Source organism: Amblyomma mixtum, chromosome 2 (assembly GCF_055824585.1).
Source record: "Amblyomma mixtum isolate Tamu chromosome 2, ASM5582458v1, whole genome shotgun sequence".
Lineage (NCBI taxonomy): Eukaryota > Metazoa > Arthropoda > Arachnida > Ixodida > Ixodidae > Amblyomma > Amblyomma mixtum.
The window spans coordinates 261741311-261767393 of NC_143013.1; the positions used below are offsets into that span (position 1 = coordinate 261741311).

General features: G+C 50.0%; 1 protein-coding gene and 1 pseudogene across 1 annotated transcript; one reads left to right on the forward strand and one right to left on the reverse strand.

Annotated features, from left to right (window-relative positions):
- Positions 1–3380: 3380 nt before the first annotated feature.
- On the reverse strand, positions 3381–5901 carry LOC149363779 (uncharacterized; annotated as a pseudogene).
- A 70-nt stretch (positions 5902–5971) lies between these two features.
- LOC149363780 (uncharacterized) lies at positions 5972–12560 on the forward strand. Its single transcript, XM_089573724.1, has 3 exons — positions 5972–6599; positions 9673–9956; positions 12351–12560. The coding sequence occupies exons 1-2, from the start codon at positions 6297–6299 to the stop codon at positions 9919–9921; spliced, it is 552 nt and encodes a 183-aa protein (XP_089429850.1). The 5' UTR covers positions 5972–6296; the 3' UTR covers positions 9922–9956; positions 12351–12560.
- The last annotated feature ends 13523 nt before the right edge of the window (positions 12561–26083 follow it).

Sequence of the window (26083 nt, forward strand, 5' to 3'; positions counted from 1 at the left end):
TGGCTGATTTATGATCTCAATGCTGTCATTTTTCTGACAAGCCCATACCATGTGGTACAAGTTTGCCTTCTGGCCACAAAATTTGCACTGTGCCGAAAAGGACTCGGGCTCAATGGCGTGAAGCGTAGCTGGGTTATGGAAAGACATAGTTTGTAGCCTGCGAAGGTGACATTCCTCTGATTTACTGAGACCCTTAGCGGGCCTCGGAAGTGTCTACCTTTCAAGGCGCAAATGTTGCAATATTTCTGAATATGTCGTTAGCGGAGAGGGGGAGCCAGAATCAGGAAGGGAGGACGTAGAAGGATGCCGGGGAAGAAAAGCTCGGGCCGAAGCGTGTGCGCGCTCGTTTCCTTCAACTCCCTGGTGACCTGGTACCCATATTAATTCCTTCTGTTCAGCTGAAGTCCTACATTGACTAAGAATTTTGCAGGCTAGCGGCGTGATTCTGCCACGCATATAGTTTCTATAAGCCGCCTGGGAATCTGTAACTATGTATTTAGATTCTGAGTGCGTTGCGGCAAGGGCTATCGCTACTTCCTCCATAGCCTGTGTATCCCCGTTACGAACTGAAAGCCCGTCCACGACTTGCATTTGGTGCACCACTGAGATTGTTGATATTCCTTGTACAGGACCCGCAGCGTCCACGAAGAAGGCTCCTTCTTTTGTTGAATAGCACTCGTTCATCTTCTTGCTCCTCGCCACTCGTCTAGCATGATGATGCTCCGGGTGCATGTTTTTGGGAAGCGGAAGCGTAAGGAATTTGCTCTTCCTCTCTTTAGGTATATCTTGTCTCCCAGCCACTTGCTGCGGAAAGCTAATATTTAAATCTTCTAAGACCCTGCGGCCGGTCGTAGTTGTGGCCAGTCGCACTACCTGGCTTGTAAGATGGGCGCTAATCAATTCATCAGCCGTGTTGTGTACCCCTAGTTTTAGTAGACGCTCCGTAGATGCTTTCATGGGTAGGCCGAGTGCCTTCTTATAAGCCGTTCGAATGATAACGTCCAGGTGGTTTAGATCGGTCTTCCTCAAACGAAGGTACGGGGCCACGTACACTATCCTGCAGATGACAAAGGCCTGTATTAGTCGAAGGGTATCCTGTTCTTGCATGCCGTTTTTCTTGCTTGTGATCCGAGATATCATACGGATGACTTGTTCGCACACCGTTCGGAGCTTGGTGATAGCTGCTGCGTTCACACCCTTGTTGTTAATGAGCAGCCCCAAAATCCGTATTGTTTCCACCTCGGGAATAGGTGTATCATGGACCGAGATTTCCAGCGATGCAGTATCCCCCTTCCCTCGCAGGACGAGGAGCTCCGACTTGTCCGGGGAACAGCGCAGTCCGCATTCTTCAGCATACTTTTCAACCGTACTGGCAGCCTCTTGGAGGGCCTCCTCCATCTGTCCCATGTTTCCCTCCGTTGTCCATGTGGTTATGTCATCCGCGTATAGGGCGTGGCGGATTCCCCTTATGGCATTAAGTTGTTCCGGCAGATGCATGAGGGCAACGTTGAAGAGCAGTGGAGAAAGGACTGCTCCCTGAGGCGTCCCCCTGGTGCCCATGGGTATCGCCTCGGACCTCGTGTCGCCAATCCTGATGTGCGCTTGAATATCTTGCAAGAAAGCCTTGATGTAATCAAAGGTACGCTTTCCGCAGTGAGTACCCTGTAGATTGTCCAGAATCTTGAAATGCTTCACGTTGTCGAAAGCCCCCTTCAGATCTAATGCTAGTATGGCCCTACTGTTTCGTTTGCGCGGGGGATCGATAACCTCCATCTTCAGCTGCAGTAACACGTCCTGGGTTGACAAGTGTGCCCTAAACCCAAACATTGTGTGAGGTATAATATTGTGGTCTTCTATATACGTAGAAAGTCGCATGTGTACCGCCTTCTCCATCAGTTTCCCGGCGCACGACGTAAGCGAGATGGGCCTGAGGTTATTGATGTTCACCTCCTTTCCAGGCTTGGGAATAAAGCTGACATCAGCCGTCTTCCATGCCTTGGGTAACTGTCCACTTTTCCAGCATTCGTTGATGTACTGCGTGAGATGTTCAAGCGCTTGCTGATTGAGATTGACAAGCAATCCCACCGTCACCCTGTCGTTCCCTGGAGCCGTGCCCCGCCACATGGCCATAAGCGCCGCCTGTATTTCCTCGACTTCGAACTCTCTGTCCAGGTCCGGATTGTCCATACCCTCATAATCCCGTACTGGCTCGTTGTCTTTCACTGTACAGAGGTACTTGCTCACGAGGGCTGCAACTAGCTGCTGGTCCGTGCCCGCGAAGCCGTGTAGGGCTCTCTTGAGATTACGTTGCTGATCCCCGCGAGACTTAGAGGGCTCTATCAAACATCTAAGAAGACTCCACGCCGCCTTGGTGCTGAGGGTGCCTTTCATGGAGTCGCATTTGGCCAACCAGTTGTTTTTGGCCAGGGATCGTGCATACTCTTCTGCTTGCAAGCTTAATTTTGCGATCTTGATCTTGAGCTTGCGGTTATGTTTTTGCCTTTTCCACCGCCGTGTGAGACTTCTTCTGGCCTCCCATAGATGTAGTAGGTGGTTGTCAATAGCCGGGACTTCTTCTGATGTCTGAAGCGTACGTGTGAAGCGGTCCCTGACTCTCAGCAGCGACTCAGCCCACTCCTCGTACTTTTCAATGGGCGCGTTGAGCGTAGAGTCTTCCGCCTGTCGGAACAACGACCAGTCCGTGAGCCGTGCTTTCCCTCTCGGTCTGCGATGCTTATTGTAGTCGAGGCAGATCTTGAGAATGCAGTGGTCACTCCCTAAGGTCTCCTGCGTGTTGTGCCAATCATAGTTTGTCGCTCCTTTAACCAACGAGAGATCTGGACATGTATCTCTCGAGACACTGTTGCCAATCCTCGTGGGATGCTGCGGGTCAGTAAGAATCGTCAGTGCTAGGTCCGATATGGCCGCAGCGAGTCTCCTGCCCTTAATATCCTCCTTACTATATCCCCACAAGAAGCTATATGCGTTAAAATCCCCCACAATGATGAGAGGTGCACTTTTTGCCAATTGCGCGGCCTTTTGGAAAATCTCATCGAAAGACGCACCCCTGTTCTTCGGTCGACTATATATGTTCAACACATACGCACTTCTGCTAGTGCGTACGTTCGGTAAAAGCTGAATAAATGTATGTTCCACCTCAGTGACTAAATCCAGCTCAATTGTTACAGCCGTGCAATCCTTATGCACCAGAATGCAAGTGGATGAGCTGTTTTGATGCGTGCTGTATGGTCTGAGTTTGGCTTCCGTATTGACGTCCTGCAGTGCAATAATATCTGGTAATTTATCCAACGAATCTACGTATTGCTGTAGCGAATCCTTCTTCTTTCTGAACCCCCGGCAGTTCCACTGCAAAATCTGCAATTCAGGAGGGCGTGACATGTTGAACACTAAAGGAAATCGCGCTTGGCGCGTCCGCCCCGGTGTTGGGCGAATCATCAGCTGCAAGCTGCCTATTAGTCACGCGGCCAGTTAATTTTGGAACCTTCGTCCGCGTACACTCCGCAAGCTCCTGAAGTTTCCGATCGATTCTGATTTCAAAGGCTTGCAGCTTAATCAGACGGGGCTCTAAGATGCCCTGTAAGACCCGCTCTACCGCTGCCTGAATGCCCCTCTCAATAGCTGCCTGAACGTTTTTTTCAATAATAATTTGTAAAGTTCCTTCGAGGCTCGCCTGTATATTTTGCGTTATGCGAGCTTCCAAACGCGGAAGGTCGTTCAGCAAACATCGCTCCACAATAGCCTCAATCCTGGCTTCTTTCTCACTGACACCGGCCCCCCTATCGGTCTCCGTTGCCACTACGTTACTGTTTCTCTCCCCCTCCTCCTTTTTCTCACCCTGGGGGTCAGGAGTTAGTGCCTCTTGAGTAGGAGGGAGGGAGGCATCCTCCTCCATTGCAGATACCCCAGGCGTTTCTGGCATATTTACTCCCCCTGCCGATGTTCCCAGTTCCTGACTTTTATACTTCGCTAGTTCCTCTTTCAATCTGCTATTTTCCTCCTTAAGTTTCTCAACAGCCAACGTGGGAGGCGGGGAAGCGGCAACTTGTGCCCAGCTCACCTTGCTGCCCGTGGTCTCCTCCGATCCGGCTTTTCCCGATTTCTTGTCACCTGGACGACCGCTTCCTTCAGGCCCCTGCCGGGACGCCCCCGTTGCGGTCCTCGCTGCGGGACCCGGTGACGGAGTCCCCATCCGCTTCTTCTGTGATTGCGGCCCAGGCCCTGAATTCTTCCGGTCCTCTCTGGATTTACGTTGGTTGCTGGATTTTCTTCCGCCAGGCTTCCGCCCGGCTCCGGCACCATTCCTGTATTTCCAGGTGCAGTCCGCGGAGTTCGTGAGATGTCCGCCTCCACAGACTAGGCATCGGGGCTGGCAGTCGTGCCCCTCTTCTTGGATGATAGTTCCACAGGCCCGGCAGAGCTTATCTCGTGGATTAGGGCAAACGTCCGCTCTATGTCCCACTGTTCCGCAGCGGGTGCAAGCTGGTGTGGTCTTCCGGTAGAGACGGACGGGCACAGCCTCTCCCCAGTAAAACACGTTGAACGGCACTTTACGGCCCTCGAATGTAATCACCGCCGCGTTCGACTCTCCTAATTTCCTCACACCCACCACGGGAGTGCCTGGCGAGTAAATAGCTTGAGCAATATCTGCTTCGGACACTTTGGAAGCCACTTGAATTACTCCACGGCACGTATTTTCGGGCATCTTGAGGTAGACCTGCACCGTTTGTAACTGGCCGCCAATCCGTGACTCTCCACCGCGAGGACTTGCCGAATAAGCGCTGCGTCTCGGATTCCAACAGTGACTATGTTCTGATCCCACGCTGGCCAAATTGCAAGCGCTTGTGATTTGCGTTCGATGCCGGCCGCAGCATATATAGCTTCTCCTATCTGATGGGTACCCTTGTAATTTGACAAGTTCAGCGTTCCCTTGGGTTTCACGACGACAACAGAGTCCTCAGTGCCGAACTTGGGCACCACCTCTGGTCTCCAACGCCTCGGTTGAAGCGGTTTGCTTGGCGCCGAAGTGGGGTCGAGGCCGTCAGCAGCGTCTCCACCGCGCAAGCGTTCCTGGCTTTCCGAGCTCACGCGCTTCGCGGACGCTCGCTCTTGCTCTTCTAATTTCTTCCGAATAGCATATTCGGTGGCTTCATCGAAGACTGGTTTCTTCGCAGCCTGTAGCTCCACTACTTGCATGCTTTCCGGGTCGTAGCCCCGTGCAAGACTCATGGTGGCCGCGCCTAGTGCCGCGTCGGCGGCCCGGCGTCGTCGCCAAGCCTTAGGCTTAGCAGCGGCGCCAATGTGATCGACAGTTACAACCTCGTAAAATCGCCAAAGGCAGGCCCACCTGGATGAAAATGGTGTCTACGGGTGCCTGGTAACCTGCTGGACACACCTCAACTAGTGTTGAGCGATGCAGATCGATGGTTTGGCAGTAGGACATCCGTTTCGCGGAGCCGACGTGAACCGCGTCCACTCTCCTTCTGAGAGTAATCGCACTGCGCGTAGTAAAAAATTCGTATCATGCCAACCGTTTGCCGCAGAATGTTCCGAATGTTTGTCATACGATTCAGCGTTCCGTGCAGCATGAACTTACTAGTTTAGTTAGAACCTAGCTCTCGGCAGGAATTCGAACCGGCGACCTATAATCAGGGGCTGCGATCATACGCGGTTCGGTTGTCCAAAACAAGTGAGACTGTTAGAGCGTACTTCCTTTCCTCAAAAAACCAAATTTTCGATTAGCAAGGCGTCGCGCCAAACGGCCAATGGCGTTCCGTGGACGCCCTGGCAACGCTGTAAGACGCTGTCGCGTTCCACTGTTAAAGGCGAAGCTTAAGCGTCCTTCAATCTTTTTATCCTCCTACTGCTGGAATGATTTTCTGGTCGAAACATTCGCTACGTTAGGCCTCTGCGTTAGGCGTTCCCTAATTTTAATTAACAAAAGGATGCAGAGGATATTGCAGCTACGCGCCTTATCTCTCTCTCTCTCTCTCTCTCTCTCTACCTTTCTCGTCTTACCTTCCTCCTTCTTCGGCACGCAGGCAGTGGGCGTGGTGGCTAACCCACCAGTGGACAGAGCCGTGTCTTTCCCTCTTTTCTTCATTCCCCCTCACCGAATGAAGAAGGAGGAAAAGAGCACGCTCACGCGCGAGATATACCGAACGCAGCACACGGAGCATCAGGCGCCGTTACCTTCAGAAACGCTGTAGGTCGGACAGAGAGAGGTCTACCGCTGTTTAGGCTTCTAAGGCAACCCTACTTAACACGGACTCGGTTGAATGTACCGTGCAAATAGAGAAACTCGGACGTACCGGGACATGCCAGCGTTCAGCACCGAGGAGGGTGGACGCCTCTTACGCAGCCGCGACACCACGGCGAGAACCTGGGACTCCGACCTGGAAACATCTGAGGCCGGCGCAGGCTTCGCACTGCGGACGCTGCACCTGGGCTTCCAGCGCCTGAATCTCCTCAAGAGGACGCATCTCAGCGAGATGGGGCAGCCTCCGCAGCGCGTAGCTCAGGAAGCTTCCCGGGGCGATTCCGTGGACACCGCGAGGGCCGAGGCGGATGCAAGCGACGACGTAAGAAACACGTCGCATGCTTACTCTACGAGGTGCTCAGAAACGCCTCAAGTGTTGCACGCATTATTTACTGTCAAAACTGCAATAGTTTTGCGGGCCGCCGTGGTGGCTTAGTGGTTATGGCACTCGGCTCCTGACCCGAAAGACACGCATTCGGTCCAGGCAGCGGCGTTCGAATTTTGATGCAGGCGAAATTTAGAGGCCCGTGTACTGTGCGATGTCAGTCGACGTTAAAGGAACCTAAATGGTCGAAATTTCCGGAGCCCTTGACGACGGCATCCCTCATAGCCTGAGCCAACAAGGCAAGAACGCGGGCTAGATGGTGTTTCATACTGAGGAAATCCCGCTAAGTGGTACCGAAAGAGGTGAACACAGAGGAATGAAGCGCTCCGTCCGTGTTCGTCTTTCTTTACCACTTTCTTTACCAATCGATTTGCAGAATCCATTCATTAGAAGCAGTTTGGGGGGGTACAACGGCCGCCGTGTAACGCGTTATGCGTTAGTTACACCACCGCCGCTGGCCTTGATTGCGAAGTGTGCGCTGACCCAGCTAGCCAGTTATGCGTTTTTTCCTTGTCTCAAAACCAACCAGTGGTTTAGACTGCGAATACGCCTAAACTGGGAAATGACTATTTGCTTCGTGCAAACGGGCCTGAGTATGTGAAGTGTGCCGGCAGCGCGATGGAACCGAACACCGCAAGCGGGAGGAGGCCGAGTATGAACGGGAAATTGCCTGTGCAACGTCAGAATGGGCCTGCCATTCCAGGCCTCTCTGCCATTAATGCCGATCAGTTTTTCCGCAAAGCCTCTAAGCTAAGGTCTAAAAATTTATTTATGTATCTTGAGGAGACGGTTCCATATATGCAATGAGCACGCACTGGAACAACCTGTTGCTCCCTCCGACGATATTTATCACCAGCGGTTGTCGCCTAGGGTACGGCGTCCCGTTCCTTGCGCACTAGGATGCGGCACCGAACCCCGGCGGCAGCAGACGCATTTTGATGGCGCCTGAATGCAGACGTCCGTGTGCTGTGTGATGCCAACGCATGTCAAATAACTTCAGGTCGCGTAAATTAATGCAGAATGAAAAACCAGCGTCACTCAAAGCGCATGCGTAGCATTAGGCTGTAAGGCCCCGCAGACCATACCCCACCGTATTATACCGCCGCGGTGGATCAGTGGTTATGGTGTTCGGCTGCTGACCCGAAAGGCGCGCGTTCGATTCCGGCCGCGGCGGCCGAATTTCTTTGGAGGAGAAATTCTAGAAACCCGTCTACTGTGCGATGTCAGTGCACGTTAAAGAACCCAAGGTGGTCGAAATGTCCGGAGCCCTCCACTACGGCGTCTCTCATAGCCTTAGTGGCTTTGGGACGTTAAACCTCACAAAACCAAACCAAAACCATACTTTACTATAGCGTACTCTACGCAACCAAGGATACATTAGTGCATCTTTCCTAAATCTTCTGTATTCATGCTTAGAGATGTCCTTTTGTTGTAGATATCGGAGGGTTGGAGGTGTGTGACAGACGGAGTGCGCTCCTAATCATAGCTGTTTAGCGAACAGGGAAACCAGAACTCGCTTCGTCCCAGGGTAGAGCAAAATAGCGCGTTAGAAATATCAAAATGCTATTTTATGTGCACAGCTATAAATTTGTAATAGCAACCCCGGAGGATAACTCTCAAGCAGTTGGAACTCCAAACACGCTTCGAATGCCTTCACACGTGAGCCACGAATGAAAGTTCTATGCCCAAACCCGTCAGTAAACCTCTACACCTCGAAAAGCTTTGTACTATTTGGATAACTAAATTTCAGCTTCAAATTTCCGTCCACTACCCTCTTTTCTGGTCCGCGTCTGTTGGCGCTGTCTCCCCAGTTTCAAATATGCAGGTGCACCAAGTAGCCCAGCTAGCCTCTAGACTACTGCAAATGAAAGGCTCATCTTCTGGGGGATGGGCAAAGTGCATCTTCCCTCAGTATCACTGGAAAATAAGTGGTGGGGCGTTTAACTTCACCTTTAGGAGTGGAACGCGACAGCGTGTTGCAGCGCTGCAAGGAAGTTCAGGGAACGCCATCGCCCGTTCGCCGCAACGCTCTGCCCATTGGAAACACCTTTCAACACAATCCATTTTAGAGCGCAGCTCTTTGGCGCCCGTTTCTGCATTTCGTGGCGTCGCCTTTGCCGTCGCCGTTGTCCGTTGTAACCAGCAGTGGACACCTTAGTCGCTCTTTAACCTCCACAGGTGCACCGCCCCAGCCGAAACGCATAGCCGCTGCCGTTCGCCGCTGCGAACCGCCAGCCTATGTGTTTTGCGCCCGTTCCTACGTTTCGCGGCGTCGCCGTTGTCCCTTGTAGCCATCAACGGACAGCTTAGCTTCCTATAAGAAGCGAAACAAACGGATTGGGAGCTTGGAAAGCACAAGGAAGGCGCACAACTGCCCGCTTAGAGCAGTGGACACCTCAGTCGTGTTCTAAGCTACGCGGAGGTACTGACAGATGTGCGCTGCATTGACAACGTGATGCCAGAAACGCGCCACTCAAGCCATAGGCCGTCGGCGTTCATTGTGTTCATTGCCATTGGCATTGACAACGTTTTACACTCCGATCATTTTAAGAAAAGGAGGTGGGCATAATTGGCTCCCTGGGTCAGTGAACGCCTGCATCGCGCTTATAGATACACCGATGGCAATCAGGAACTGTTGGTGGAGTGTTTCCTCAAGAAGGAATATGTGTGAAAAATAACAAGTTGTCTGTAATTGTACATGCATGTTTAGCAAGAATTCTATCCTTCAATCTATCGCAAAGCTGAAGCAGCTGATTAGCTGCGCTATACGTGCGCTATCCTATACGTGCGCTGGGACGTAGCTGAGTACAGAGCATAAGCTCTGAATCCAAGCTGCATCTTGTTTAACTGAAGCTGAATCGATCTTGAGCATAATACAGCGGAAGATCGGGAAATGTTTCACTTAAGCCTAACTAATTCTATCATTTTTTCTGTCCTCCTATAGGCCGAAATCGACGTTTGTTGCCATTGCACGCCTAACGAGCTGCCCTTTTTGACTTCATTGTTCTAGCTGCCAGATCCAAGGAAAGCTGGAGCCAACGCAGCCTACTACAGCACCGCGGCCAGCTTCGCGGGCTCGGACCCGGTGGCCTTCTCGGACGGCAGGCGCTTTGTACGTCCAGTGCCGCGTCTTGGCCTCCGGTGCCCCGAGCTCTATGAGCGGATTCGTCTTCGAAGGATGTGCTCGTCCCCGCAGCAGCGCGCATCCAAGGAAGCCGTTCTTGGCGGCGCTGATTACACGGCAACGGCTTCACCTTGAAAACAGGCGCTTCAGATGCTGCACTGGGGGAGGAGGTAAAGAAAACCCGATAACCTATAATCAATAAGATCCTTAGTTTGAAGAGCTGCTTGTGTTGCGGACTATTTTTTTCACGCACTTTGAGAGGAGGCTGCTACATGTCTGTAACAAGATTTCCTGGTATAACACGTACAATCAAGACTAATTTTTCGCTAAAGCTTTTCCCCACTCCTGCATTTGATGTGTGTTGCTGAGGTGCTACCAGCAAAGCTTCTCCTGTATACTTTCGAGGTACTGCAGGCTATAAAGGGAGACACGAGGTGCACTGTGCTACTGCCTGCCGCCTAAATGAAAATCTCTGTTCCTTCCGTGGCTCGGCAACATCCGTAGCATGACAAGCTTAGTGAGCTATGTGAGTGATATTGTTGAATATTTGCGGGGTCGCAGCAGAGCACCAGAGCAAGATGACCAGCGTGGCACGGTTCTAGTTCCGAACAGTCCGTGCCGTGCGTGCGCTCCGAGCACGCGATGTCCATCTTTATTTCCCTCTATCGAGGGCTGGTAACTCCGATCTCAGCGCCTGCGCTTTATAGCGTCGCCGGGCGCTAGAGGGCCCCCCGCCTAGACGGAACGGCGAAATGTACGCGCCGATGGGGCAGAGATGGAGTAGCCACGGCGGCAAGCAGGTCTGCAGGTGGGCCGGCAACATCTGAGGTGGGCTCCTGGGGACGTGTCTCGAGATACGCGTGTTTGAGTCGATCGAGAGAGACGGCCTCTTCGGCGGCATCCTGAGAAAGTGCTGTGCAATTGTCGCATTTCGGATGTGAATTCACCTTTACGCTATCTAGAAGCAAGCAAGGGTTTCTCTAAACGCTCAGCATTTTTATGTCGTCTTAAAGTTGATCCATTTTTCAGCACTCCTTTAATAGCTTCACACAGATCAGTAGTAGCAGTATTACTCAGAGCTGCTCCCGAAGTTTCCGATCACTTCACTACGGCGTCCCTCATTGCCTGAGTCGCTTTGGGACGTTAAACCCCCATAGACCATAAAACGAACCTAACTCAGAGTTAGTCACAGCGTGGTGGCTCCGAGCCAAGCATGCACCGTCACTCTCAAATGAAAGACGAATACGATCATAGAATCCCGATCACGAGCTTATTATTAGCAGGAGTGGGCTAAACATGGGCGCCGTCCACCAAAGATTATTGTAATCAGCCTCCCTTAGCTAAGATATTCCCGTTTTCTTGTCAGCGTTTCGATATTATTTTTCGCGTTTCATTTAGCGCCTTTATTAACTTTAACATATGAGGACACAGTAGTCTAATTTCTTTAGTGATTACATATTTCTTTTCTTGCCGTTGCCAGCTTATACCTTTTTCTCACGCTTCACGCACGCAGAAATGTGAAACAGCGCAAACTGCTAGACCAGTTGCTATGACGTAATAAACCTAAAACTACGCACCTGCACGCGGACGACGGAAGCACTGTGCCTTTTTTATGGGTTTATGAGGTTTAACGTCACAAAGCAACTCAGGGCATGGGAGACGCCGTAGTGAAGGGCTTCGGAATTATTTCGACCACCTGAGGTTCTTCAACGTGCACTGGCATCGCACAGCACACGGGCCTCTAGAATTTCGCGTTCATCAAAATTGACTGCCGCAGCCAGGATCAAGCCCATGTCTTTTGGGTCAGCAGCACTCCTCTTTCCTCGTCCTTGTGAAGTTGCGCTGTTCTAGTCTTAGAAATGTGTTGTCACCCATGGAGCACAGGCCAGATGAACTGGCGTTATTAATGAGAAAACATTAGGTGCTATGTCGCGTCATCAAAGCTTGTCCACACTGTCGTATCGCCCAATGAAGATATATGTGCAAAAGTTTTTGTTAGTGCGTGATGAGATCTTGCTGTGCTTGCTGTGGGAAAAATTTGGTTCATGAGTCGTAATTAGCTAGTTACACGTGAAAATCGCCGCCGCGGTGGCTCAGTGGTTATGGTGCTCGGCTGCTGACCCAAAAGACGCGGGTTCGATCCCGGCCGCGGCGGTTGAATTTCTTTGGAGGAGAAATTCTAGAGGCCCGTGTACTGTGCGATGTCAGTGCACGTTAAAGATCCCCAGGTGGTCTAAATTTCCGGAGCCCTCCACTACGGCGTCTCTCATAGCCTTAGTCGCTTTGGGACGTTAAACCCCATAAACCAACCAACCAACACGTGAAAATCACATTTGGATGTCAAAACAGCCATGGACATCAATTACTGCCTGGACGTCAGAACAGCCGTGGACGTCAATATAGTACATGGACGTCAGAGCAGCCACAGACGTCGATATAGTATGTGGACGTATTGCTTTCGCATTGCTACAGTGCGGGTCGGCGCAGTTATCTGAAAAGTTTTTTTATCGCTGTTCTTTGTGCCACAGCAGTCGCCTTCACCTGCATCATTCTCTTCATTTCAGGTGAACTCGCCAGATAATCGGCACAGCCTCACGACACCACCATAGCAGCCAGGCTGAGTTGCACCTCTTACTGGTTCCGGGAAAGGGCCAAGCCGAAAATATATGTCCGTGGCTGAACAGCTATACAAGCGACTGCGAGAAATTATTAGCGAATTGCGAATGGTGAACTTGTATGTCAAGTTTAATAAATTAATGGTATGTAAAGCGAAAGCAAGGTGAATTTTGTTTCTTTCGTTTGCAGGGAACGACCAATGGTTAGGGCCCCATACAACGAAATCTTTTAGTAGACTAGTGCGAATTCGACTTGTTATCGACGCTTTGGCTACTGTACCTTTCACTATGCCATCCCCTTAAGGCAGATTGAACGTTACGATCTCCCACTTTTCCTCCGACAGATAAGACTGGTCAAGGAGCAGGAGTGTGTTTGGAGATGACTCCACACGATAACCCCGAGAGGTGAAGCTGGGGTGTAAATGGTGTAGGGATCCGGCGACTTATGGTCATATCCTGTGGGAATGCACGAAAGAGCCGCCCCTTTGGCTCTGCTACAGTATACTTCTCTCGAGCAGTGCGAGGCCGCGTTGGCCAGTTCAGACCCGTTCGTGAAGTGGGCTGCCCAGGTTGCCGTCAGTCGAGGACTGATGACCATCCTAGCAAGGAACCATCTACACGTGCTTTTTGATGAAATTTTTTCTTCCTCCTCCTCTCCTTCTACTCGAGAGTTGCCATTTTTCGTTGTGGTGAAGAGAAGCATCGGCGAACTTTCCCCATCTCTCTCTGCCACCGCTCAGTTTACCCCCGCGACCCTGCATGCGACATCTTCTTACATCTGATTCGGTTCGTATCAACGCACTGCGCCAGAAAGTCATAATCTCTACACTGGAACGGCAGTGATCAGAGTCGTCTTCGTGTGGTGGAAGTGAAAACTGCGCACTGCACTTGCTGGTCCAGTGCAGTCTTCCTAACACGTTCAGGTCATAATCCTGAAAGATGTGGCAGAGGACCTGTCTGCAGCCATGTCATCTAAGTACGTACGCTTTGAAACCAGACACTGCGTGGGATTCAATGTAAATATCTCCCACATTTCTTCAGTATAGGTTACGATGAAAGTTCCACAATGTCTTCTCGTTTTTCTGTCAAACCAATCACCAGCACTGGGTATGATGCCGCAACACTGACCGCCGTAAAAAAAAACATGCACTGACGAAAAATGGGCAGGCTTCACAACGCATGGCTACATTTCCAAACGGCGAACAGGAGAGAGACTTTAAATAATAATAGAGAGGTCTCCCTGGTTATAGGCCTGGCATGCTACTCCAGATGAGGATGAAAGAAGCATTTCAACGTCTTCCAGCTTCTCGTACGCTTTGTGTCCGAGTTCATAGACTGCGCTAGATTTAAGAAAGGACTGCCCTCGAAAGCAAAAATCATCTCCTTTCAACCACTTCACGTGACTAAAAATTAATTTTCTGCCTTGTTTGGAACGCGCTTCACGTAGGTAAATATAGGGTAAAATTTTGTTTTGGTGATTCAATTGAGGTTCAACGACAGGTTACCACCCCATTGTGCCACATATATAGCCGGGCAGTGAACTTGAAAGTACTTGCAATGCACGCTTGTTCTGAGACTTGCTGACTGCCTCTAGCACCGACGAAGTCACCTGGGTTCGCTTTACCTGGTTGGTAATCACACCACGTGCGTTACAGCGAGCATTCGCTGTGCATGCCAAGAGAAAAAAAAACCTGAATTTAAAATCCCAAGTGCCTGTTCTGAACGTGGCACGTGGTACCAAGTGAAACATTGAACGTGGCACCAGGAAAACGACAGCAACGCTGAAGGGCCGTTGAACGAGGCCAACAGTTGCCTAGGCCTTCGAGGCAACTCTACTGAGCTCGCACTCAGCTGCCTGGCGACGGTCTGGCGGACCGACGATCTGGCGCTCAGGGGCACGCTCGAGTTCAATAATACCGCCATGGCTGAGGACTAGTCCAGCCCTTTCCAGAGCTTCGACATCACAACGAGACAGGCCTGGATAGCTGTGAGGGCAGCTTACTTTCACTCGTCGGGCGCAGCGCCCGGGCTTCCAGCGCCTGAATATCCGCAAGGCGACAGAGCTTACCGAGATGCAGGCTGCGTTTCAGCCCTGGGCCGGTTCGCTCCTCCTGAGGAAACCTGAAACCCGGGTTCCCCCGGAGGTCACCTGTAGGCGCCCAGCTTAGAACGGACACCCGATCAACATAGGCCAACATGGGGAAGGGCTCCCAGCCTCAACCCGCCCTCTAGCGCCGGCCTCCAAGCAGATGGACTACAGGAGCACGCCACAACATGCTAAGCGAAATCTACCACACGCGGTACGAGAGCGAGTGCCCGTGGTGTGGAGACAAACCAACCCTATACCATACCACATGGGCTTGCCAGAAAATAGACAAGCTAGCCATAATATAAAACCATAGTGAGGAACAGTGGGAGAGGATGCTATCCAGCGACATCCTGAAAGTAGTAAGGCGTGCACGTAGGGCAAGCTACCCTCAGCGGAGCCCTGGACTAGGGGAACCGACCTTGAAGAGAAGATGGAAGACTCCATCTGAAGCCGCAAAAACCACTGTAAAATAGAGCAAATAAACGTTTTCCACCACCACCACCGAGATGCGGCGGGTTGCTCAAAACGCAGCTCAAGACGGAGCTCAGGCTGACGCCGTAGTCACAGTGGCTGCGTCATCACCCGCAGAGCAGGAGCTGCCAGAGCCGGCAGAGTGCATGCACGTGTGGAAAAGGACATGGCTGTAATCTATTAGATTGTAAGTTACAAATCTTGCTTTCATCGATTGCGCTGCTCGTGCAATAGAAGGGCATGCTCTAGGACATGGGTGGATGGAAAAACTTTATTTTCGTCAGAGAGCATGTGTGGACGATTCCGTGTTAGATGGCCATCAACCCATGGCTGACGACGACCTGGGTGGCCCACTCCATGGCCCTGGTCTGGACGACTGGGTCTGAGCTGGCCAACACGGCCTTCCACTGCTCGAGGGAAGGATCACGCATAATGTCCGCCGGTGGCGGTGCTATTCTGCAGCTCCATAATGTGTGGTCATAGGTTGCCAATTCCTGACACCATTTGCACTCCGGCTGAATGTCCGGGTAGATTTTGCTCAATACGTATGGGTTGAAGAAACATCTAGTCTGCAATCGTCGCTAGACGCATTCCTGCGCCTTCACCAATTCCTTGTCCGGGGGTGGGTAAATCCTCCGCTCAAGTCTGAAATGGTTAGTAATGTCATGAAAGGATACCAGCCCATCTCTCGTGGACCTTCCCTGGACGTCCGGCTCACCTACTCGGCTGACGAAACCTCGAGCATTCATGTGAGCCGTCTCGTTCCCAGGGTTCCCAAAGTGTGCAGGTACCCAGACAATTTCCGCCTCCGTAGTCCCTCGCCCCGTGGCCCGATTCAGCAATCGCGCCGCTGTGACAGATATTCTGCCCCTCGCCAAATTTCCGATGGCTGTTTTTGAATCGCTGAAGATCAGGTCAGCATTACTACTAGTTATAGCTAGTGCTATTGCCGCTTCCTCTGCAGTTTCTGGGGAGCGGGTTTTGACTGACTCAGAGGCGATCAAGCGTCCCCGCCCCTCCACCACCGCAACTGCAAATGCGTCCTTGTCCTTATACTCGGCGACATCTACATAGACTGCCCCGTTGTACTTCCCGTACTTAGCATGTAAAGCTTTGACTCTTGCCTTCCTGCGGTCCTCGTGATGTTTTGGATGCATGTTCTTGGGCAAAGGTTTTATGTACAAGCCCTTGTGCATTTCCCGCCTCATCTGAATTTTCCTGTCACCGGCTGGAACGTCAACTCCAATGCCAATCCTTTCCAATATGTCCCTTCTTGCTTTTGTTTTTGAAAGCCTACCGAGCTGCATCACCAAGTGCGCCTCCTGTAGTTCTTCTAGGGTGTTGTGCACCCCTAATCCCAGCAACCTTTCGGTAGACGCATTGTGAGGCAGCCCAAGAGCCGCTCTATACGCCTGCCTAATCACAGCATCCACCTTGCCTTTTTCCACCGCGTCCAACTTCAAATAAGGCGTCGCATACACTATTCTACTCAGCACAAACGCCTGCACTAGCTTACACAAGTCCTTTTCCTTAACACCTCTCTTTCGATCGGCGATTCTCCTATTAGCCGCACGGTAGCATTGACTGTATATTTAAGCCTTTGCAAAGACTCCCTATTCTTCCTGTTAGTCTGCAGATACATACCCAGGATCCTGATCGTTTGGACCTCAGCGACCGGTACTCCCCCCACTTTCACCTCTAAAGGTGGTGGCGGCATATAGTGCCTCGCATGTATCCCTCTTGGATTATCCCTCAGCACAAAAAGCTCGGATTTGGGCTCTAGGACAGGCGCATGCCCCAAACTGTGCAGCAATGCATTACAACCAGCTGAGACATCAGTCGTAATTTGTTTTACACTAGTGTAAATACCTCGAACTTCATTAGAGTACCGAAAACGCGTCAAGGTCACTGATTTGCCAACATATCTACCGAGATAGTCCTTTTTCCCGACAAAAAAACATATCTGATGGTTGCTCCTTAAATACATTGCATTCTTTGACGTCATTGTTCTAGCCACCCAAAACCGCTAGCAGACGGGATCCAGGTTGAAGCCATCAGGTTATAACGCCAGAAGACGGCATCCAGGTTCACGGACAAATTGTTATTTTTCACACATTTTCCTTCTTCAAGAAACACTCCACTAACAGTTCTTGATTGGCATGAAGAAAGCATTGTGGTCGGAGAAATAGATATATGATTGACTTCTAGCGCTAACGCCTGGTTCTCAAAACTGAGGTCTGTGCAGTATTTCGCAAGGTTGTCACAGCCGTGGGTGGTGGTGAAAAACATTTATGGGCAATTAAATTTTTTACAGAAAGGTGATTGGGGTAGGACCGTATTGGCCCTTTCCCCTCACAGTACTAGGTGGAGCCCCTATTCCGGGGCCCCATTGGCAAGCAACGCCGCCCGCGTCCGTTGAACCAAGGCCTTTTGGCTCTTTAGGTCTTGACAGCCGAGCAGGGCCGCCTCCCAGTCCTCTCTGGTGGGGTTGGGGGGGATAGATGGGTTAGATTGACACGCCCAAACCATGTGGAAGGTGTCAGCCACCTCCCCACAGAACTGGCACGTGCCATCAAAGGATGTATTGAAATGTTTGAGCACCGCCGGGCACAGTACAGTGTTAGTGAGAATTTTGATGAGGAGGCGCTCGTCAGCGCGGTCCAGACCCTTACAAGGGGCTTGTCTTTATATCTACATTAAAGTCCCCACCACCCTGCTACAAGTAGCAGCCAATGGTTCACCGCGAGAGTTTTCAGCATTGCCATGATACAGCTTCCGCACCAATTGGCCCGGGTGGAAGGCATTCATCACGCACTCTACGCGGATGACATAACCATTTGGACTACCGTAGGGAGCCTTGGGGAAATGGAGGACCGCCTTCAGCGGGCCGCCACCATAACCGATAGCTACGCTATCGGCTGTAGTCTCCAATGTGCTCCCGCAAAATCGGAACTTCTGCACATCAGATCCAATCCTAAAGACAACACGAGTTTGCAAATCTCTCTGACGGGAGGTCCTATCAAAGAGGTCGGGGAGCTCCGCATACTAGGTCTGTTCATCCATAACAAGCTCAGCCCGGAATCCACTATTGCCAAACTCAAGCGCGTAGGCGAACAGGTCGGACGCATGATCCATCGCGTTTCTAACAAGCGCGGCAGGGACGCGCTTAGGCTCGCCCATGCCTTCGTGACCAGCAGGATCCTCTACTACGTTCCCTACCTTCGCACTACGAAACAACAAGAAATAAGAATCGACACCATCGTTAGGAAGGCTACAAAGCGAGCACTGGGCCTCCCAGTGGCCACCTCCAATGCTAAGTTGTCGGCGTTAGGGGTGATCAACTACTACCAGGAGTTACGGGAGGCCCACCTCGTGAACCAATATACGCGACTCGCAGACGGCATCCGGGCGCCGCCTTCTAGACCGCTTGCACATCCAACACGAGTGCACTCCAGAGGAGACGTGTCGGATTCCGGAGCTATGGCGTCACAAGCTCTGGGTCCCTCCACTCCCGCGCAACATGGACACACATACACACGAAGGCAGACGAGAGGCGCGCTCGGGCCCTCGAACACCAACACGGATCCAAACAGGGTGTATACTACGTTGACGTGGCAGGGCCATCGCCCAATGGATTCTACACGGCCGCAGTAGTTCACCAGGATCAATGCGTTAACGGGCTCTCCTTTTGAGCTCGAAATTCAGCACAGGCCGAGGAAGTAGCCATTGCGCTGGCCGCCTCGGACTTGAATTCGAAGGTAATCGTGACAGATTCGCGTCGAGCCTGTCAACACTACCTGGCTGGAGAGATTTCACCTTTAGCCTACAGTATATTAAAGCGCGCAGTGAGGGTATCGGATCCTTCGCCCAAACGCATAATTTGGACTCCGGACCATCAGGGCGCTAGAGGTAATGAGGCTGCGGACGCGGCTGCACGAGCGCTTACCTACCGGGCACCTCATCCAAGCTCTTCCGGCTCGGAAGTTGTGCAACCGCTTCTGCGGTTCAGAGTAATTCTGGACTACTATTGCGAACGCCATCTGCTTTTCCCGGTCCTGGCTAAGGGCCTAAGTGAAGCTGATGAGCGAACTCTGAGGCGCTTGCAGACCAACACTCTGTTGTGTCCTGCAATAGTGAAACATTTCGACCCCAAAATTGATGGGCGCTGCCCTCACTGTGGGGAAGTATCCGATACCTTCCACATGGTTTGGGCCTGTCAAAAGAATCCTTTCCTTCCCCCCAATCCTTCCCCTTCCCGAGAGGCATGGGAGGCAGCCCTGCTCAACTGCTCGGGGCTGGAGTCTCAAAGGGCTCTCGTCCAACGGGCGCGAGTAGCGGCTTTGTCCAGCGGGGTCCCGGACTAAGGACTCCACCTATGTAAAGGGCCATTTTTGGTCTGCAAACTCTCCTTTTGCTTATTAAAAAGTTTTCACCACCACCACCGCGAGAGTTCGCTCACCGTTGTCAGCGCTAACGCATGCAGCCCACACCTCTCTCATCACCCCGCGTAGTACCTATAAGCGCGATTCAGGCGTCCGCTGACCCAGGGAGGCAGTTATGCGCACTTCCTTTCCTTAAAATGATCGGAGTGTAAAACGTTAAAGCAAGCGCCGCCGCGGTGCCTCAGTGGTCACGGTGCTCGGCTGCTGACCCGAAAGACGCGGGTTCGATCCCGGCCGCGGCGGCTTAATTTAGATGGAGACGAAATTCTAGAGGCCCGTGTGCTGTGCGATGTCAGTGCATGTTAAAGAACCCCAGGTGGTCGAAATTTCCGGAGTCTTGCGCTACGGCGTCCTTCATAGCCTGAGTCGATTTGGGACGTTAAACCCGAATAAACCAAACCAAACCTGAACACAATAAACGCCGACGGCCTATAACTTCAGCGTCGCGTTTCTAGCAAAACGTAGTCAATGCCTGCAGCACAGATCTCTCTCTCATCACCACACGCATCTCTAAGAGCGATTCAGGCGTCCACTGACGCAGGAAGCCAGTTTTGCGCACTACCTTTCCTGAAAATGGCACAAAGTTGTCAGTGCCAACGCATGAAGCGCACGTCTGTCACTACCGCCACGTAGCTTAAAGCCCGATTGAGGTGTCCACTGTTCCAACAGGGTAGTTATGCGCCTTTCCTTAGTTCTCCAAGCTCCCGCTCCATTGGTATCGCAGCTTAAAGACGCGACTAAGGTGTCCACCGCTGGTTACAACGGACAACGGCGACGGCGACGCCGCGAAACGCAGAAAAGAGCGCCAGAAAGCTGCGCTCTAAAAAGTATAGGATAGGATAACTGGCGCACTGTTTGTCTTTTGTTTATTTTTATTTTTGCCGCAGGTGACGTCACTCGGTTTCGCGCATGCGCAGCTGTGGTAAATCTTGGCTCCGACGGCTCACGCGAAGCGCGGCTGTGGTGCGGATAGTGAAGCTTTTCGCTTCAAAACCAATTTCCAATTTTCAATCTTTACCGTGCACTGAAATCTTACAGTACTTTTGCGTTGCACCCCCATAGAAACGCGGCCGCCGGGGCCGGGTTCGAACCCGGGAAATCGGGCTCGGTAGGCGAGTGCCGTAACCAATGACCCACCGCGTCCGGGCCGCGGCACATTAAATTGAAAATTGGTTTTTGAGGAAAGCAACTGTCTCACATATCTCGGTGGACATCCGTACCTGGCCGTAAGGAAGGAATCAAGGAGGAAGTGAAAGAAGAAAGAAAGAGGTCCGGCATGTCGCCCAATCTATTGTTGCGACTGAAGAAAGGACGAAAAGAAAAAATTAGCTGTGGCTTAGCTCTGGTTAAGCCTGAGTGATTGCGAAAGAGTCCATGAAACTACTCTCGCTCACTGAGCTTGTAGAACGCTGCCGGGCTCGCCATTCTGCGGCATAGGCGCGTTGCTTAGCCAATCGCTCTTGCCTTTCTTCATCTGTCTCCTCGGCATTGCGCCGGCGTTTGCGCGCAGCACGTCGCTCCAGCGACGCCTAGTACAACTACTTAGACATGAGTGGAGCGCGCCTGCGGCGCCCCGTTTATCCTCTCCTAGCGAGCGCCCTCACGCGGCGGGCCGAGGAGGCCGTCACGTGGTAGCCGCCGCGCCGAGCGAAGGAATGACTACGGCCGAACAGACGCGTTGGGACCTCTGCTCTCCTCTGGTCGTTACGTGACGCTGTCACGTGGTCGTGCGTCGCAGCTGCGCCGGAGCGAAGGAACGACCTCCACCGACGGCAGAAAAGTGCTAGCAGTATTGCTTTCGCAATAAAATTCAGGGGGTACTTTGTTGATCTAAAGTGCGGTGAGGCGTTGCTGCTTGTGTCACTGATGTGTGGCTAAGATGCTAAACTTCGATCGCCTCTAGTGGAACGCGACAGCGTCTTGCAACGCTGCCAGGGAGTCCACAGAACGCCATCGCCCATTCGGCTCGCCTTGCTCGACAGTAAATTGGTTTTTGAGGAAAGGAAATGTATCTCTCTCGCATATCTCGGTGGAAACCTCAACCTCGTCATACGGGAACGGCGAAAGATCACAGTGAACGAAGACGCCGTATAAACGCGCGTCTGTTCATTCCAAACCATCGAGCTGGCATGGCGGAGTGGTTAGCGTGCTCGTCTCGCACTCCGGAGACCATGGTTCGATTCCCCAACTCGGCAAATTTACTACTCGGTTTTATTTATTTATGTGGTCTGACTAGAAAGGTTAATTAGGCTAATTGGTCTTTACCGTTGTTCTAATGCCATCCGTCATGTCCTGTCAATGTTCGATACAATGTCTATGAAACGTCTATCAACGATGCTTAATGATAGTTAAGCATGACTTGGACATTTCGTGATACTAGTTAATGGATGGTTAGTGATAGTTAATGTGACCTTAACTAGTACACTCATTAATTAGTGTTAAGGTACAGGGGCAGTGCACACTCCAACATGCCACTTCTTAACTACTACTAGTTACCAATTAGTCATTTAGTCATTAAGTACAATGATATAATCATGAAATCCCTTTATGTCATGTTCCAATGTCTTTCGATTGCACCCGATTAAGTATCGATTGCTTAATTGAATGGCATATGCCCATATAAGGCATGCACCCGAAACGCGGACACATTTGCTAACACGTCTTGGTCACGACAGTATGGGGCATTAAAGGCTTTCGCCTTACAATGCACGTGCCTCTTCACTAGATCGAGCTGGTGGCCCTTCAATGTTCATATCTAGTGAAAATAAACAATTCAGGGACACTTTTGCTCTCTAAAGTGCTGCAAGGCAAAAGAGTTTCTGGTGTTTTTTTAAAGCGAAAGCTTTACTACTTGCACTTGGCAGCAGTGGCAGCAAGCCGTGAACACCATTTGAAAAACTGCTCTTTTGCAGGTTAGTAGCCCTATGTTTTCATAATATCCATTTTAATAGTATTTCTGCTGCTGCTGCTGCTGCCATTTGCTGACATTTGTTGACATTTGCTATGCTTTTTGCATTACTGAGATCCATTTTGCGAGTACTTCTGTACACTTCAAACAATGTCTGATTCCTGTAGCACGTGTGATGTGATCATCTCTGAGGATGATCCATTTGTGGAATGTTCCAAATGCGAGAGCAACTATCACTTTGGAAAATGTGCTGGTCTTACTGAAAAGACCTTCAAATCGAAGTATGAGGCCACAAAGAAAGCGTGGCAGTGCCCATCATGCAGAAGTGCAGGAAGCAGCAACACATGTAGTAAAGAGAGTAGTGGCTCTGAAACAGAAATCAAACTTGCGCTCTTCTCAATTAACCAAAAGTTGGAACGGCTGATGCCCCTGGCAGAAAAAATTGAAAGCATGGAGGAGTCCCTTATCTTCATATCTTCGAAGTTTGATGAATTTGAGCAAAAGGTCGGCCATCAAGAGGCTGATATCATGGACCTAAAAACAGAGGATATCGGAGCTTGAGAAAAAGGATGACTTAAATCAGGCAGCACAAGCTCAGTTTGAAAAGGAGATACACGATCTTGAATTCCGAAGCAGGCAGCTGAACTTGGAACTGCATGGCATACAAGAAGTGCAGGATGAGGATCTAACAGTCATAATAAATAACGTGGCTGATAAACTTCGAGTGCCTCGCTCGATGGAATCGGAGATAGCAACTGTCCATCGACTTCCCGCTAAACGTGATAAGACGCCAGGCATCATTGTGCGTTTTGCAAAGCAAGCTACAAGAGAAAACTGGTTGAAGAATAAGAAGAACCTAAAAGATAGCGACCCGCCCATTTTCATGCAAGAAAATTTAACACGCCGAAATAGAGAACTGCTTCAGGCAACTAAAGTCTGTGCCAAAGAAAAAGGCTATAAGTTCACTTGGTATGTCAATGGAAAGGTTTTCGTTAGGCGAAGTGAGGGAATGAGTGCCATTCATGTGAAGGGAAAGGGCGATTTGGATCGGCTATAGCACTCAGCTTGGTATCTTTCGAGTTTCTTCTTGAAACATAATCGACATGCAGCAGATGTATTATCTGCCGAGTGACTTGAACCGCACTGCTTCGTGTGTTGCGCTGACAACGCTTAACGCTATTCACCTGAACGCACGCTCTGTAAAAAACAAGATAATGTGTTTAGAGGAGTTCTTTGGCGAATTTTCATTTGCTTTTTCTTTGATCATGCTCAGTGAGACTTGGAGCACAGATGATTCCGACGTTTTCAGGATGCCCAACTACAAAACTTATTATTTGAACCGCTCCGGCCTCCGGGGGGGTGGAGTGGCTTTACTGGTGTCAGATGACATTGAATGCGACAAGCTGGATTCGTACAGTCTTATTACTGAAGATTTTGAAGTGCTATCAGTCTCTACTGGCAGGTTCGTGTTTTCGGTCTGCTATCGTCCACCTAAGGGAAATATGGTTCGGTTTTTGGAATTTTATGACTGTTTTCTTTCGTTTATAACAGATAACAAATACACTCTAATAGCTGGAGGTGATTTTAATATCGATATGTTGAAGGATAACTCCTCTACTAGAGACTTTAACGCAGTCTTGGCCTCGAACGGATTTATTAATCTTATTAACGATCCAACAAGGGTAACACAAGAAAGTGAGTCACTTCTTGATCTGCTGATTACGAACACTTCCCAACCGATAGTTGAGTCGGGCGTAATATCATGTGCGATCAGTGACCACCTTCCAGTGTTTGCATGCATAAATAAGACTATACTGGTAAAGTACCGACAGGAGAAAGCGAAGTACCAAAGTATAACCAATGCTACCCTCAATTCATTTCACAGCTCACTGGAACAAGTTGAGTGGGATAGTATTGACGTTACCAGTGATGCAAATGAGGCTTACGATGAGTTCCTCCAAGTATTTAAACAGCTCTACCATTCCTCTTTCCCGCTAAAAGTGCGTGCAATGAAGCGTAAAACACGCAAACCTTGGATATCTTCTGAGTTGCGCCAAGAAATTAAAACGAAAGACAAACTGTACAAAATCTTTTTAAACACACGTTCAACAGATGACCTAAGCATTTTTAAGAAATACAGAAATAGATTAACAAAAAAGCTACGTCTCGCTCGTGCGGAATACTTTGCGACATTTCTTGAAATTAAAAATGGTTGCCACGATCTGTTGTGGTCAAGGTTGAATTTCTTACTGAGGCGTGAGCAACCACAGGCTGCACCGCGGGCTTTAAAGCTTGATAATAAAGATGTATCCGGCAGAGAGTTGGCAGATGCCTTCAACAACTTTTTTACCACCCTTGCCCATAACACCCCGTCAAGTGATTTCAACACCTATTTTAGCTCTTACAACAGGGACACAATATTTCTAAACCCAGTTACGACAGAGGAGGTTATATCAGTCATACAAAACCTAAATAACAGCCATAGCTGTGACATTGACGGCATTCAAGTGAGGCCTGTCAAGCATGTTATAAGAGTTATTGCCCCTGTTCTTGCAGATATATTTAACTTATGCTTTACTACGGGCACATTTCCTAAAAAAATGCAAATAGCCAAAGTAACAGTTTTGTATAAGAAAGGAGACCGCAATGATTTAGGAAATTATAGACCAGTATCGATACTCCCAATCTTCTCGAAAGCTTTTGAAAAAGTTCTGTATACACGGTTGTCTGATTTTATTGATAAACATGACCTTTTGTCACCTAATCAATTTGGGTTTTGTAAAAATAAATCTGCCGAGTTAGCACTACTCGAACAAAAGGAATATATACTAACACAGTTTGAAAATAAGGCCTTTGTTATTGGTGTCTTCGTGGACTTCTCGAAGGCATTCGATTTAGTAAACCACAGTGTACTCCTGAAAAACTTGGAGCGTTGTGGTATTCGTGGACTGGCTCAAATGATCCTGAAATCATATCTTTCGCATAGAAAACAGGCTGTAAGCATAGACAATGTGACATCTGAACTAAAACTTGTTACTTCTGGCGTTCCCCAGGGTAGTATATTGGGACCATTACTTTTTAATATGTACCTGAATGATATCTCCAACATTAACTCCGCCGCTAAATTTATTATCTACGCTGACGACACTAGCATCTTTTTTACTGGAAATGATCTTGATCTCCTTGTTCGGGAATGCAATGACACCTTGAGTGAATTACAAAAGTGGTCCGAATCCAGATACATGCGTATAAATGAGAAGAAAACAAAAGCTGTCATATTTCGTCCTAAAAACAAAGTACTTCCTTCCCCCATCGAGATTAAACTAAACTCACGACGTATAGACATAGTTGAACAATTTAAATGCCTTGGAGTAGTTTTCTCTTCCAGCATGTCTTGGGAACACCACACGGACCATATTGTCACGAAACTGGCTCAAATAACCGGAGTCATAAGTCGGCTCAGATACGTCATTCCAAGAACAGTAAAGTTACTCCTCTATAATTCACTTTTCTACTCCTATTTAAACTACTGCCATCTAGTGTGGGGCACAGCTACGGTTAGCTGTCTTCAGCGTATCTACATTTTTCAGAAAAAGTTCCTTCGTCATGTTTACAATGTCCCCTGGGACTCGCCAAGCAAAGATCTCTTTCTACAAAGTGGTGTGCTAAAAATACACAACTTGTATAAATATCGCTTGATGTCCGGTTTAAACTCGAAACACGTAGAAATGTAAACCACATACGTAAACTTGCCGAACTACATACCCCAGAT

Bases quoted from the DNA above. Each gene is read 5' to 3' on its own strand.
- LOC149363780 (XM_089573724.1), top strand. From the start codon at position 6,297: ATGTACCGTGCAAATAGAGAAACTCGGACGTACCGGGACATGCCAGCG. The intron at 6,600-9,672 runs GTAAGAAACACG...TCATTGTTCTAG, and splicing joins AGGCGGATGCAAGCGACGAC to CTGCCAGATCCAAGGAAAGC.